General features: G+C 39.5%; 1 protein-coding gene across 1 annotated transcript in view; it reads right to left on the reverse strand.

Moving 5' to 3' along the window:
- DRD2 (dopamine receptor D2) overlaps positions 1–14,261 on the reverse strand; it is a 1,643,650-nt gene that overhangs the window by 48,252 nt on the left and 1,581,137 nt on the right. Inside the window, exon 9 of the mRNA XM_044081065.1 lies at positions 5,068–5,404. Within this exon, the coding sequence (XP_043937000.1) occupies positions 5,068–5,404 (337 nt within the window). The remainder of the gene's footprint in view (positions 1–5,067; positions 5,405–14,261) is intronic.

Below are 14,261 nucleotides of genomic sequence, written 5' to 3' on the forward strand. Positions count from 1 at the left end.
GTACAGCAGATTAAAAGCTTAAGAGTATATCCACATTAGCTATGTGGAGTGTTTGTTGCCTATATTAGTAAAAATAATTGATTCTTTCTGATGATACATACATTTACTTTTGAAACATTTATTCTCAAATGTTTAGGATGATGCTTGTCTAAGACAGCTTCAGGTTGCAATTGAGCGGCCCTCCTGTGGGTGAAGCTAACTGTGGAAACTGTTCTGTAAGGGAAGAGTCAATATAAGAAATATTAGGTGTCTGAAAGTAGTGTACTGGAGTTAGATAGAATATGTGGAGTTAGTTACACAATGCCTAATACATTGTAGCTACTATGCTGAGTTTCAGACATTTAACATAAGTACAATGTTTGGCATTCAGTTAGCTTTTCTGTATGGTTGACAGGTAACAATGACAGCATTAATAACTCGTACGCAGTGGAGATCCTTTCAAGAAATGAAAACCAAGTTTCCTTCATTCAAGCAAAAACATACTGGATTTTAAATTACTTTTTTACAGTATAGTAACAACTTTAGTAGCTATGCAAGTGCTTGCAGGGTTCAGCTTTTACCACATGTTATATAATATGGAGTAACGCACTCTCTATACAAGACCAGGAAGTCTAGGGCATATTACTGGAATAATAGGAGCATGCAAGATATCATTTAAGGAGATGGAAGGCTGTACTGAGTGAGGGGGTGGATGACAGAACAGAGAACACTTTCTGTCAGCAGCCTTAACTCAGAGTCCAATTCACATCTGCTAATTTATTAAACAAGTATATGCTAGTAGCTAAAACACAGATGCTGTGAATTACATTTACACACTTTTGAAAGCAGCAGTCACACACCAGCTATTATCTGACTAAAGCGTGTTGCTAGATGTAGGCAGCTACCAGTAAAACATTGTAAACTACTAATTCTCTATAAAAAGGAATCCTCTTATTTTATGGGCAAATAATTGTGATTTAGCAAACATTTACATCAGCTAATCCTTTAACAAACACTCATTTGTAAACTAACAAATAGCAAGTCAGGTAGATTCAGTCTGTAGCATTAACATACACAAAATATACACAAAACAAAAGCAGTATGACTACTGTTACAGGGTAAATCAACATTAACAGCCACAAAATACAGGCAATATAACAAATGTTACAAGGAAAACCAGTTTTATAAAAACAAGTTTAGAGGCAATATATGTAAATGCAGTACTTACTGGTGTGCACACTTAGCTGGGGACTGTTGGTTCCTTGCTGAGAGGATAGGATTTTAAATATGGCGCCTTGTAGCTAGCCCAGGAAAATCAATCAGCCAGGTTATTTCAGGTATGGTAGTTTGCAGCACTTTTACTGTTTGTAAATAATTTCTGTGTCCCTGGGTTTGGTTGTTATTAGCAAATGTGTAGGTTTTGCTCCAGTTGGTTTCCCCACTCAAATAATTTTTTTAAGTTGCTTCCAGTAAGGAGTAACAGTCACAACTTGTGTGTTTTATTTATTTTAAAAATGCTCAGTGAGACCTAAAAGCAACTGGTGATTGATTTAGAAGTAATGCTGCCACCTAGTGGTATAGCTTGGAACCAAGTCTACACTGTGAGGGGGAGGGGGTCGAAACCAGTTGTCCTTCAAGTGTGCACTACATTTACAGCAGATTAAAAGCTTAAGGATATATCCACATTAGCTATGTGAAGTGTTTGTTGCCTATACTAGTAAAAATAATTGCTTCTTTCTGATGGTAAGTACATTTACTTTTGAAACATTTATTCTCAAATGTTTAGGTCGATGCTTGCCTAAAACAGCTTCAGGTTGCAATCGAGGGGCCCTCCTGTGGGTGAAGCTAACTGTGGAAACTGTAAGGAGTAACAGTCACAACCTGTGTGTTTGATTTATTTTAAAAATGCTCAGTCAGTTCAATGCTCAGCTCAGTAAAATATGCTTTTATTTTAAGCCAGTCATGGTTTCCCAAATTGCTAACCTTCTTTTCATGACCATATCAAACACTTGTGGATGAGTGACATGTTTTAGAACCAGACTGCTCTCAGACACATCCAAACCTGTATCAGTGGTGAATCTTATGAGCTGGCCATGAGCCCTTTGGGGTTATAAGAAACCTTGGTTTCACCTTTACCTTCAGCCAGATAGTTTCTCTGCTATTCACAAGTTTGGATATTTATTAGACCTGATCTCTCAGCTTGGTCTTGAAACCAGTGAATTGTTGGTGAAGGACATCTCCTTGTTAGACCATCATACTGTTCACTTATTCTCCAGCTTTCTCTGTTGTAGCTTCACATAAAGGACCTGGTTAAATGTAGGGGATTTAAGGGCTTTAAATTTAGACACTGTTAGCCCATCTTGGAACAGATCATACTGGGATTCAGTGATGGCTTATCCAGTAATGCATTTTCTGGACTCTTGGACCAATTTTTCCAGTGAGTAGATATTCAAGGGCTTCAGTATGATACAAACCAGATCTATGTCAAATATTCGAATGGACAGATTATTGAAACCCATATAGTTGAACCCATATGATCGACAATTCAGTTTGTCGAAAAACATTGAAACATAAACACCTGCATACAACATAAAAATGATTTTGCAGAAGGGGCAAGCTTCCCTTTACCTCCCACACCCCCTGTTAATTATATATACCGACTCCGAGTTTCACTACAGTGGGGAAGAGGGCACATTTTCTGATCCAAACTGTAAAGCATTCTCAGTCAGAACAATTCAATGGACTGAATTGTTGATCATATGGGGTTGACTGTATGATCATTTGACAGAAACCCGTACAGACATTGTATGGTTTGTCTATGATTTAAGGTCATTGTGTGGAGTAAAGTAGGGGGTGGAGTAAAGTTTCACCTTCTCAGTTATAACTTTTTTCTAGACAAGGATTATGCTTGGTACCAGGCAACAATCATGTAGAAGGATGTTATGTTTGAGTTTGAAATTTTTGCTTTCCACTGGTCATTACAGGCCCTCTAAGGTGGGTTATAAAGAAGTACAGTGTGATGAGTCCATTTATGTGGACTGTAATGAGTGCATGAATGGAGTAACTGCAGTGCACCTGACTTGCATTTTGATCCCTCATCCTTCAAGGCTGAAAACATCTTGCCATTACTTTCTGCCAGTTATCCTTGATAGTGTTTTCTTCTCATTCAAGACTGGCGTTTTTTTGTTTTTTTTTACATCTGTTGCTACTTAGGGAGGTCATGGGTAGGAGACATATCTCTAATTAATCTTAATAATATTATATTGAAGTATATCTTGCCTTTTCTACAGAAAATACACTGGATCCTTCAACTTTGCAAGATGGCTTGGATATGATCCTTGACTGGATATCCCATAATAATTTAAAACTCCTCAAAACTAAGACTATTCTGGTGTATAATACTAGCATCCATCCTTCTCAGCTTCCTCTCCTGTCCTCCCTCTGATTACTCATGCGTGGAGAGCAGTTAACATTTCTATCATGCTTTCATGACCTAGGCTTTGTCCATGAAGGCAGATTCACACTCAAAGATCAGATGTCATCTCCATATATGACTTCTTACTCCCATCTTATGTCCTGTATCCAGGATCAAATATTAAATACCAGTATCAGTCCAGGGAAAATTGATTCATACTGAGGTATTGAGCTGTTTGAATTACTGCAGCACCTTATAGCCTGAGCTTTCAGATATGATGTAGCTCTCCTGCAGTTAGCAAAGAATGTTACAGACAGTTCAGGTACAGTGTGACATGTACTGCTTGCAGGCAGCAGTCAAATGAGTTTTAAGATTCTTACCCCCATCTTCTATACCCTGTACAATCTGTATCCTATTTATCTGACAGATCTGGTGCGTCCTCATGCTCCTGTCTAAATATATGTGCATATATATTGCACGTATGCACATATGTAATATATGCAAAAAAAACCCAACATATCCTTTCACATAAACGGAGTTTGTAGGGTAGAGATTTGATGTAGTATAGTGGAATTAAATTAAATTAAATCAACCATGATCCAAAAGACAAATCCCATATAAAAATACAGTACAAATGCAGGAATAATATATTTATCACATCAAGAGAAAAAGATATCATAAACATATGAATAAATTAATCAAAAATGCAATCCATACACTGGTCACTGTGACCAAACCTGCTGAAGATATCTACAAAACTGGCAGTGACAACTGTAGAACTGTAGACCATAAAAAAACAAACACATCCTAGCACATATGAATGCACACAAACCTACACAGAGAAGTCAAAGAAACTAATGCAAAAGCCTACCTAAGAAAAAAACATAACCCTAATCATGTACTGAAAACATATCACCATGATTATGAAATAAAAACTGCCAGAAAGAGGTAAGACCTAAAGCACACACTAACCAGCACAAATCAATCAATAAATAAAAAAGTATGAAAAAAGAAAGCATCAATCAGAAAATGAATAAAAAAAATGGAATAATCCTGTATTACTACATATGTCTGACTCTCAGAATATAACTTTACTCATTTTATGTCCTCTTTTTGTAAAAATAGTACACAACCTTATCCCACTGAAGTGAATGGATGTCAAGGGAAAATGTATAAACGGAATGTATATGCACCAGTGTGAGCACCTGCTGTAAGAAACATGACATATTTTGTATGTAGGGATATGAAATGAGTTGTGTAAAGTGACTTCACTGCCACTACAGTTAAATGGATCTTATTTTAAGATTTATAAAGAAAAGAATTGCTAATTTTCAGATGAATACAAGAGATAACAAGAAATACTGTCATTTTAGAAAATCGTCAACAGTAATACATTCAATGTAACTGAAAAAGCTATATATATATATATATATATATATATATATATATATATATATATATATATATATATCACTCCCCTGGTGGTTAAGAATATCAAACCCTTCAGTCAAAACATTGATGATAGTTTGTGATTTTATTTTCCACATGATTTCAATCTATAAGACATTCTTTTATGTGAATTTCATAATAGAAATTTGTACTCATATTATCTTGAAATAAACATAATTGCTGGATGAATTTTTCATGCATTTTCAACAATGAAACTGTCTTACCTAGTACAATGGCTAACATCTGTGTGGCTTTCTTTTCCTTCTGCTGTGAAAGCTTCCTTTTGCTCATGGTCTTTATTGATGTTCTAGTTTTCCCATTGGGCATTGCCTGAATTTCAAACACTTTTGCTGTTTTTATGGGATCCTTTGGATGTCCATTTTTCTCAGCTTTGATGGGGCTATCTGCAGGTGAAGGCAGATTAGAACCAATACATTGGTTGGCAGTGGCAGGTGCAGCCATCTGGTGGTTATTCACACTGGCTTTGTGCTTTGTTTTTTCAGGAGGACTGGTACTCGACATCATGTCCATTTCAACTTCCTCACGGTGATCAACTGCTTCCTGTATAAAGGTCAGAAATGCATAAAGTCAGGCAAATAAATATTGAACATCCATGTCAAATCATTCAAAGATCAGATTTGCTGTTTGCTTCTCTGCCACCAGCTACTCAGTTTCCATCAACTTTGTAATTATTTAAGCTGGATTTCATATAGACATAAAGAAACAAAATACAAAACCGGAGTATAAGAAAATGAATAATTTCACTTTAAATATGTTTTCTTTTATTCCATCTGTTTTACTTTTGTATTTCCTTTATATTTTGGTTTATACAATCTTATTTTCTATGATCTTATAACTGAAAACAACACATGATTTATATATGATTCAGGGAGGACACAATGGCAAGTTTTGGTTTTGCATCAAGATTTCCAGTTTTCCAGTTACATGAGAACTTTCTTCTGATCACTGCAAGCCAACACTTCAACAAAAAAAAATCCCAAAAATACTTAAATAACTTTACTCAGTCCTTTTGTTGTTGCTTTGTTATTGGGATATACAGATGAAGTATCAACATGAATTCAGTATTAGTGGGGACACAGATAAACCAAACAGCAGGGCGGTGTATTTGTAGCAATGCTTTTTTTAACTAAATTTGGAGTCTTATATTACCCATTTGATGGGCAGCTGCAGTGATGCAGCGGTTAGCATTGTCGCCACACAGCAAGAGGCTCTCCGGTTCAATCCTTGGCTGGGGTGCCTTCTGTGCGGAATCTGCATGTCCTCCCTGTGGTCGCGTGGGTTTCCTCCAGGTGCTCCGGTTTCCTCCCACATCAAAAAGACATGCTGTAGGTGGATTGGACACTCTAAATTGACTCTAGGTGTGTATGTGTGTGTGTGTGTGTGTGTGTGCCTTCTGTGGAAGGTTGGGCGCCGGGCTGGCAAATCGACACCATAAAACTCCACTGCCAATCATGAGCAGACAGGTGATCCGCTGTGTCGACCCCAAACAGGGGAAAGCCAAAAGTAGAAGAAGATATTACCCATTTGATGAAGCTCATTTGATGAAGAAGCTCCTTGTTAATTATTTTACCTGATTGCTATAGCATTTTTTATAATAAAGCAAGTTCTTTTATACTAATACTTTCATTTACTGTAGTGTAATAGACTACATTTTTAAGATAATTAGAGAACTTTCACTTCTGCCAATGGAACCCTATGCTGAAAATTAGACCAAGGGCATATATACCAGTGTGGAATTCCACATTCTAGTAAGCAGTTAATTAATGAAACATAAACACATAAAACAAAAAAACAAACAAAAAAAAAAAAAAGATAGAGAAACAGTTAAGTAGTATGATATGTTTATTTCCTTTTGGTAATTGGGTTAGCATAATAAGTTAAAGATAGAAGAGGGAAATATAAAAATGTAATATACATTATTGTTGTATATCAAGTATAATAAGCCCATTGCTCATAAATGCACACACTTTATATAATTCACAAACATACATAGTTTATATATATATATATATATATATATATATATATATATATATATATGTATGTGTATACATAAATATATATATATCTACTCACATAAGGGTTTATGTTGCTTTATCAAAAAAACAAGACTTTGATCCTCAAATCATCAAACACAAATGATCAAAACAACCTAATGAAAAAAAATAGTTAAGTTAATTGCATTTTTTTTGCAGGGGCAACCCCCCCCAATTTGGGGGAATGCATCTTTATACCCCCCTCTTAATTACATATACAAACTCTGAGATCACCCTACAGTGGGGAAAGGGCAAATATTTATATCCCCATTGGACCATGCTCTTGTATGAAAATAAAAGTGGCATGAGTGATAAGCTAAGTTTCAATCACACAAGCCACAGTTTATTCCACAGCTGTATGTATATCTATCTATATATATATATATATATATATATATATATATATATATATATATATATATATATATATATATATATATATATATATATATATATATATATATATATATATATATAGGGTCTATATTAAATCAACGAATGCTTAGAAAAGCAAACGATGATTTACCGACTCCATGTAAGTGAAAGCTTACAAATTCGAATGCTTAGAACAGTGATTTTTTTCCAAGGGAAAAAAATTGCTGTTCCAAAAAAAAACACTTAAAGCATAACAAAGTGGGGGTCTTCACCCCCTCACCCCCCCTACTTAAATATATCAACTCCGAGATCACACTACAGTGATGAAAATGACAAAGTAACGGATGCGGCCAAGTGATTTCTTTCCCAGGGAAAGAATTTGCTTATATGCCACTTCATCATTTTGCCTTTTTGTCTTTTCAAGTTCGACCAAGACGCATTCAAAAGAATGCGTGTTCAGTCATCTAATAGGAACTCTCTATATATATATATATATATATATATATATATATATATATACATATATATATATATATATATATATATATATAATATATATATATATATATATATATATATATATATATATATATATATATATATATATATATATATATATATATATATATATATATATATATATATATATATATATATATATATATATATATATATATATATATATATATATATATATATATATATATATATTTATATATACACACACGCGCACACACATATATGGGTCTACTTTAGAAAACTGAAAGACCATAATCTCGAATTCCAGTATGTCGAGATGAAAATGTCTAGTGTACTGTTTACAGAATGTTCAGAATAATTAATCTGAGAATGCTGAACCTGTATTAGTTTTGGTGTGGTGTTGCTGTAAATTGTGTACTGTAACTTTAAGGTGTAGTGGTATGTGGGATATGGATAATGGTGGCCGATATGTGTTTATGTACTGAAGCTTAAGGTATGTGCTCAGTGTGTAGGTATTTGGAAGAGAAATGTTTTTAAATAGCCTGGAAATTTGCTGAGTAGGTTTGAGTAGGTAGGTGGTGCTATGTGTGTATTAGTTTTGTAAGTGGTAATTTTTGTAAAGGTATGGTGTGCGTGTTTCTTGGGTGTATGGTTTTGAAAGTGTGTAATGAAAGTGCAGTGTATATTATGTTAGACTTGCAGTTTTCTTCATGGTAGTGCAACCTTGGAGTTGATATATATAAGTAGAGGGGGTGTGGGAGGTGCAGGTTGATTTCAGTTTATTTGTTGGTGTGATTTTTTATGGTTTTGGTAGGAAGGTTGTGTTTAAGTTTCCTTTTTCGATATTTTGAAAGTCAGTGGGCAGGATTCACGATGGCTTGCATGGAGTCTAAGAGTCGTGTAAGACTCCATGCAGCCATCGCGATCCAGGAACAGCCCGAAATCCCGTGTAAGAGACCAGCTAAAACATCTCTTACACGGGCAGGATGTGGATATGCTAATTACCTCACTTGCAGCCGAAAGGCATGCAAATGAGGTAAATTAGCGATCCACGAAGCTGAAACCAGCCTGTGTAAGAGTCGTGTTAGGTGCAGAAATGTACTCAGTTGACAACTGAGTACGTTACTGCAAATAACACAATGGAGCCTTGACAGCTCCAAATAAAGTGTGCATATGTAGCAGGCAGCATGCCAATGGCCAAATATGTGGCCATTGGCACGGTAACCCAATGCAAACATGTAAAAAAATTTTTTTTTGGCGATCGGCGAGGTTTAAATGCAGCGCAGCCCCACGCAAACGGGCTGCGCTATATAAAACATAAAAATAAAGGTTTTAAACCCACAAATGTGGGTTTTATGCAATGCATGGATTTACAATGCGGGGACTAGCAGACCGAAAACAACATGGCCACCGTTTAGTGGTTGCTAAGGGGGGAAGCTGAGTGTAAGACACGTAACTAAGCATTAGTAGGCAATCCTATGTAAATGAGTGGTAGGATAGTGAATCTCACTGTCACATAGCAAATGAGCACATTCCGTGTAGTGTAAGAGTTAGATAAGGGGGAGTAACAGAGTAGGAGATAGGTGACATCACAGGGGGGAATGTAAGAAAGAAATCAAGCTCATTGGAGCAAAGTGGTATGTGAAAGATGTCAGTCACACAGCATAGAAAGAGGAGTGTCAACAGATAAGCATGGGAAAGTCAAGAAATGGAAGGTGTACACTGTGGCTAACACCAAAGTTTCTTGCTGTGCGTGCATGCGCGCGTGTGCACGTTGGGAGGCACGGGTAAGACAGAGTGCACACGTGGAAGGCAGAGTAAGCATGTAGGAGCCTGTTTAAAGATCTGTAAACCTGTTTGCGCTGGTGTGCACGCATTTTAACCTGAATAAGCAGATTTTAGTCCGTGTAAGCATGTGTGCGCGTGTGGTAGCCACTGTGAACGTGTTTTCGCTGGTATGCGTGCTGCTCCCCCCTGAGGAAACAGTGAGGAAAAAGGAAGCAGAAGAAATAGTAGGAAGCTAGCAGGGAATACTGGTAGAGCTAGCAGGTGAAAACAATTAGAAGCAGGCAATTACACAGGCAGAATACTAGCCCAGCCCAGCACTTAAAACACTGCAAACAGCATTGCAGTATGTTTCTCTCAAGAGACACTGCAAGACAGGAGTAAGCTATTAGAAGTGAAAACTGAAAAAGCTGCACTCAGACCAAACATGCTAGGGGCTTCCATAGCTGTTATAAGGAGACATAGGAGACTTGCTGAGGGTGGTGACAATGCAAATGCTGCCAGACAACCCACAGTGAGGAGACAGAGAAGAGTGTACAGGCCCAGGGTCACCTACCAGGGGTTACATGAGCTGGAGATAGTGGAGCGCTATAGAGTGGACAGAGACCTCCTGCAGCAAATTGTTGAGCTGTGCAGGCCACGCCTCACACACAGAACCAACAGAGGGAACCCATCCCAGTGGAAACCAAGGTATGTGTTGGCCTAAGAATACTAGCAACAGGTACCTTCCAGAGACCAACTGGTGATATGATGGGGATATCACAGGCATCAGCATCCAGGGTACTGCACCAGTTCCTGGATGCCATGTCAGCACATGTCGGTGATCATGTATATTTCCCCAATTCCCGTGAGGTATTGGCCAGCAATATCAGTCTCTTCCAGCAAATAGCGGAATACCCTGAGGTAGTGGGTGCAATAGACTGCACGCATACGCATCAAAGCACCAGCCGGTGAGTGGGGTAGGGCCTACATTAACTGCAAGGGCTTCCCCTCCATCAACTGCCAGGTCGTGTGTGATGCCCAGGGCATAATAATGAATGTGTGTGCTGGCTGCCCTGGAAGCTACCATGATTCCCATATCTGGCATTTGACGCAGCTGTACCAGATATTTGCCAATGGGGACATCCCACATGGTCACTTAGTGGGGGATGCTGGCTATGCACTGGAGCCGTGGATGATGACACCCATTAGAAATGCACACACACCTGAACAAGAACGCCATAATGAGGCGCACGCACAAACACGAAATGTAATCGAGCGTGTGTTTGGGCTGCTCAAGTCATGGTTCTGGTGCCTGGACACATCTGGTGGAGCCTTGCAGTACTCACCAACTTCATGTACCCAAATTGTCATGGTATGTGCTATGCTACATAATATGATTCTGCGAAAACAGCTGCAGCAGGACAAGCATAGGGCTGGGCCAAACAGCCCCCCACCATTGCCAAGCCAATCACAGGCAGAGCGTGACTCGGAGGAGGAACAACCTGAGCCTGCCCCAGTAGGCAGAAGGAGGCATGCCCAGTATGCCTTGGCCTTGGCAAAGCTGCAGCGCATAGCACATACACTGGCTCAGTAGGAACCCTGGAAATGATACCTCTCTCTGACTCACACATATAGTAAAAGGGATGCCTAAGTTGACACAACCTGCTATCAAACATGTACAGGGAGTGTAGTATGTACATCCAACATAGACAGCCCTGCAGCACCACCTGAGGCATGATTGCCATGTGTTAAGCAATGTAACACCATGTAGTATATGCAAGCTTGATGACCCTGACTAACATCCTACCCTCACCAAGCATGTTGCCACAATATGAAGATGAGATGATCAATTACAATAATTGACTTAAGTATTGCTGTTAGTCAAAGGGGATCCAATGCGTGCCAGCCTGGGATGACATGCTGAGCAAGACACGATGCTCCACCTGCTAGGGATGGTGTGCACCTATCAGTCCTGGCCTTTAGGATACTGGCAAAGGCTGTTGTCACCCCTGCTGTACCTTGAATAGGTAAGGCTCAAAACACAAACCCAACCCCATAGGTATCACAAGGGATAAGAACCTAGATGTAATGCTACCCAATGCCAGAAGTCTAAACTGCAAGATGCATGCAGTCTAAACTCCCCTCAGCATGGAGAATGTTGATATCTGTGCTGTAACAGAAAACTGGGATAAGGCTCACAAGAGCACCCTAACACTACCAGGTTACACCTCATATCGTGCTTTACAGCCCCAAAACATGGAACAAATTACAAAAGGAGGGTGACTAGCAATAATTGTCAAGAATAACCACACCCCCATGTTGGTACCACAACAAGAAGCAGCATGGACTAACCATGGTCAAGTAACAGTGGCTAAGACTGCCTCCCAGTTTGTATCCTGCTACAGACTACCCTCCTAATGCCAGGAACTGCACTTGGCCTACGTTGGAACACATGGAAATATCAAGCTCTCCAAACAACATTATATTGGGTGACTGAAAATACTCAAACATAGACTGGGAGCATTATTAACACTCTAGGCCAAAGGTTCCTAGAATCCATAAACCAAAATGCTCAGGAACAACATACCACTCCCACAAGAGGGGTAAGCATACTGGATGTGATAATCAGCAACATGGGTACTCTATGGCCAGATGAGAAGTGTATCCCTCACTGGTAAGATCAGACCATAGAGTAATCACACTGGATATTCACATCCTGACCACAATCCCTGGCCACAAAACTACAGTGAAAAACATGTGTAAAGGAAATGTTGCACTCCTCCAAACTGATGTGGAATCCATTAAAGGCCCTGTGCCTGTGGAAAATATGGGCCACACCTCAGAACCCTTTATAAATGCATTTTATGAACACTGTCAGGAATGCATGGATTATGCAATCCCAAATAAAACCAAGGCCCAATGCCATACACGCAGGCATCTGGCATGGTGGACCCCAGCCATTACCAAACCATGCAAGAGAATGAGGAAGCTACTACATGATAGAGCAAACCCAAAAAGGGAAGTAATCTCTGATCAGTATTATGGCAATAAAATATGGCCAATCATAAAATCCACAAAGGCCAGCTACAACAAGTTGAATCTGTGAATCTTGGGCAATGTTACACCTGCCCCATGTACACAGACAACCCCCTCCTCCCCCCAAGAAATACAAATATATGTGACAGATGCAACCATTTATCCAAACTGGAGGCTGAGCTCTCTCAACTCAGTACTGTCTAAACTAGTCAGGAGGAGAAGGTAACCACACACACCACAAACCCAGTCTCACATAGACCTATCATAACTGCAAACCAAAGACATAAACACACAAAAACATTCCCGGAGGCTCTAAGTAAAAACCACCAAATCAACAGAGGCCTCCAAAGCAGACACCCAAGCAACCACTACCCCCAAACATAGCACATGCAACACATAGTACGCAAAGTCGGTGTGCCAAACAGTCACAGCCCGTAAGGACAAACAACATGCCTGATAAACTTGTAATAGGTGACTCCATAGTCAGACACACTGATGTCCTGCTCACCAGACTGAACAAGGAAAAGGGTACAGTAAGCTGCCTGCTGGCTGCTACAATCCGCCACATAACACTAGCATGCAGGTCACTCCAAAGCAAGTACAAATATGACTCAGTCATTGTCCATGCTGGTGTGAATGACCTGAGACATACCTCCCTGGACTACATGAAAAGAGACATAGAGGAGCTCTCTGATTATGTAGGCCAGGCCGGTATGACTCTGACCCTGAGCAGCATCCTACCCTCACCAAGAATGATGCCACAGTACAAACACAGAATGATTAGCTTTAACAATTGGCTCAATTACTGGTGTCATTCCAAGGGGATCCAATGTCTGTCTGCTTGGGATGTCATGCTTGACAAGCCATGCTGCTTTGCCAGGGATGGCTTGCACCTGTCACCCCTGGGTGTCTGGATATTGGCTAAGGCTCTTGCCACCTCCATAGTGCCTTTTGTAGGCAAGGCTGAAAAGACAAACCCACCTCCCTAGAAAACATAAGTGGAAAAAACATAAGGGTAATGCTGCTCAATGCCAGGAGACTAAACCTCAAGATGCACGCTCTCGAGGCCCTCCCCAGTATGGAGAACATCGATGTCTGTGCAGTGATGGAAACCTGCATCAAGGCTCCTGAGAGCACCCCAGCACTACCAGGTTATACCTCATATCATGCTTTTTGGCCCCAAAACCTGGACCAGACCACAAATGGAGGGGGAGTATCCATATTGAGCAAAGATACCCACACATCCAGGTTACTGATAATGCACGAAGCATCATAGACCATCCATGTGCAACTAACCATAGGCAAAACCGCTGTACAGTTTGTAGCATGCTACAGACCACCCTCTCAAACTCAGGAACCCCACTCAGCCTTCCTGAAGACACTGGAGAGTATGAATATCTCTCCAAATACCAAACAAGGTACTCACAAATTACCACATAGGTGGTAATCCATTACGTATGGAAGAAGTAATCAGGGACCTAGGGACACAAGTGGACAGTAACCTCTCATGTGACACTCACATTGCCAACGTGGCTAGGAAGACCTTCTATATTGGCCACCTTATCATGAAAGGATTCACTTCTACATCAAGAGGTCATTGTGCCCCTATACTCTTCTCTTATCAGGCCCATAATTGAGTACAATGCCCCATTTGGGATGTACCTTACCCGACACCTGCAGCAGTTAGAAAGACCTCAAAGTAC

Source organism: Protopterus annectens, chromosome 8.part0, assembly GCF_019279795.1.
Source record: "Protopterus annectens isolate FY-2018-M chromosome 8.part0, PAN1.0, whole genome shotgun sequence".
NCBI classification, from domain to species: domain Eukaryota; kingdom Metazoa; phylum Chordata; order Ceratodontiformes; family Protopteridae; genus Protopterus; species Protopterus annectens.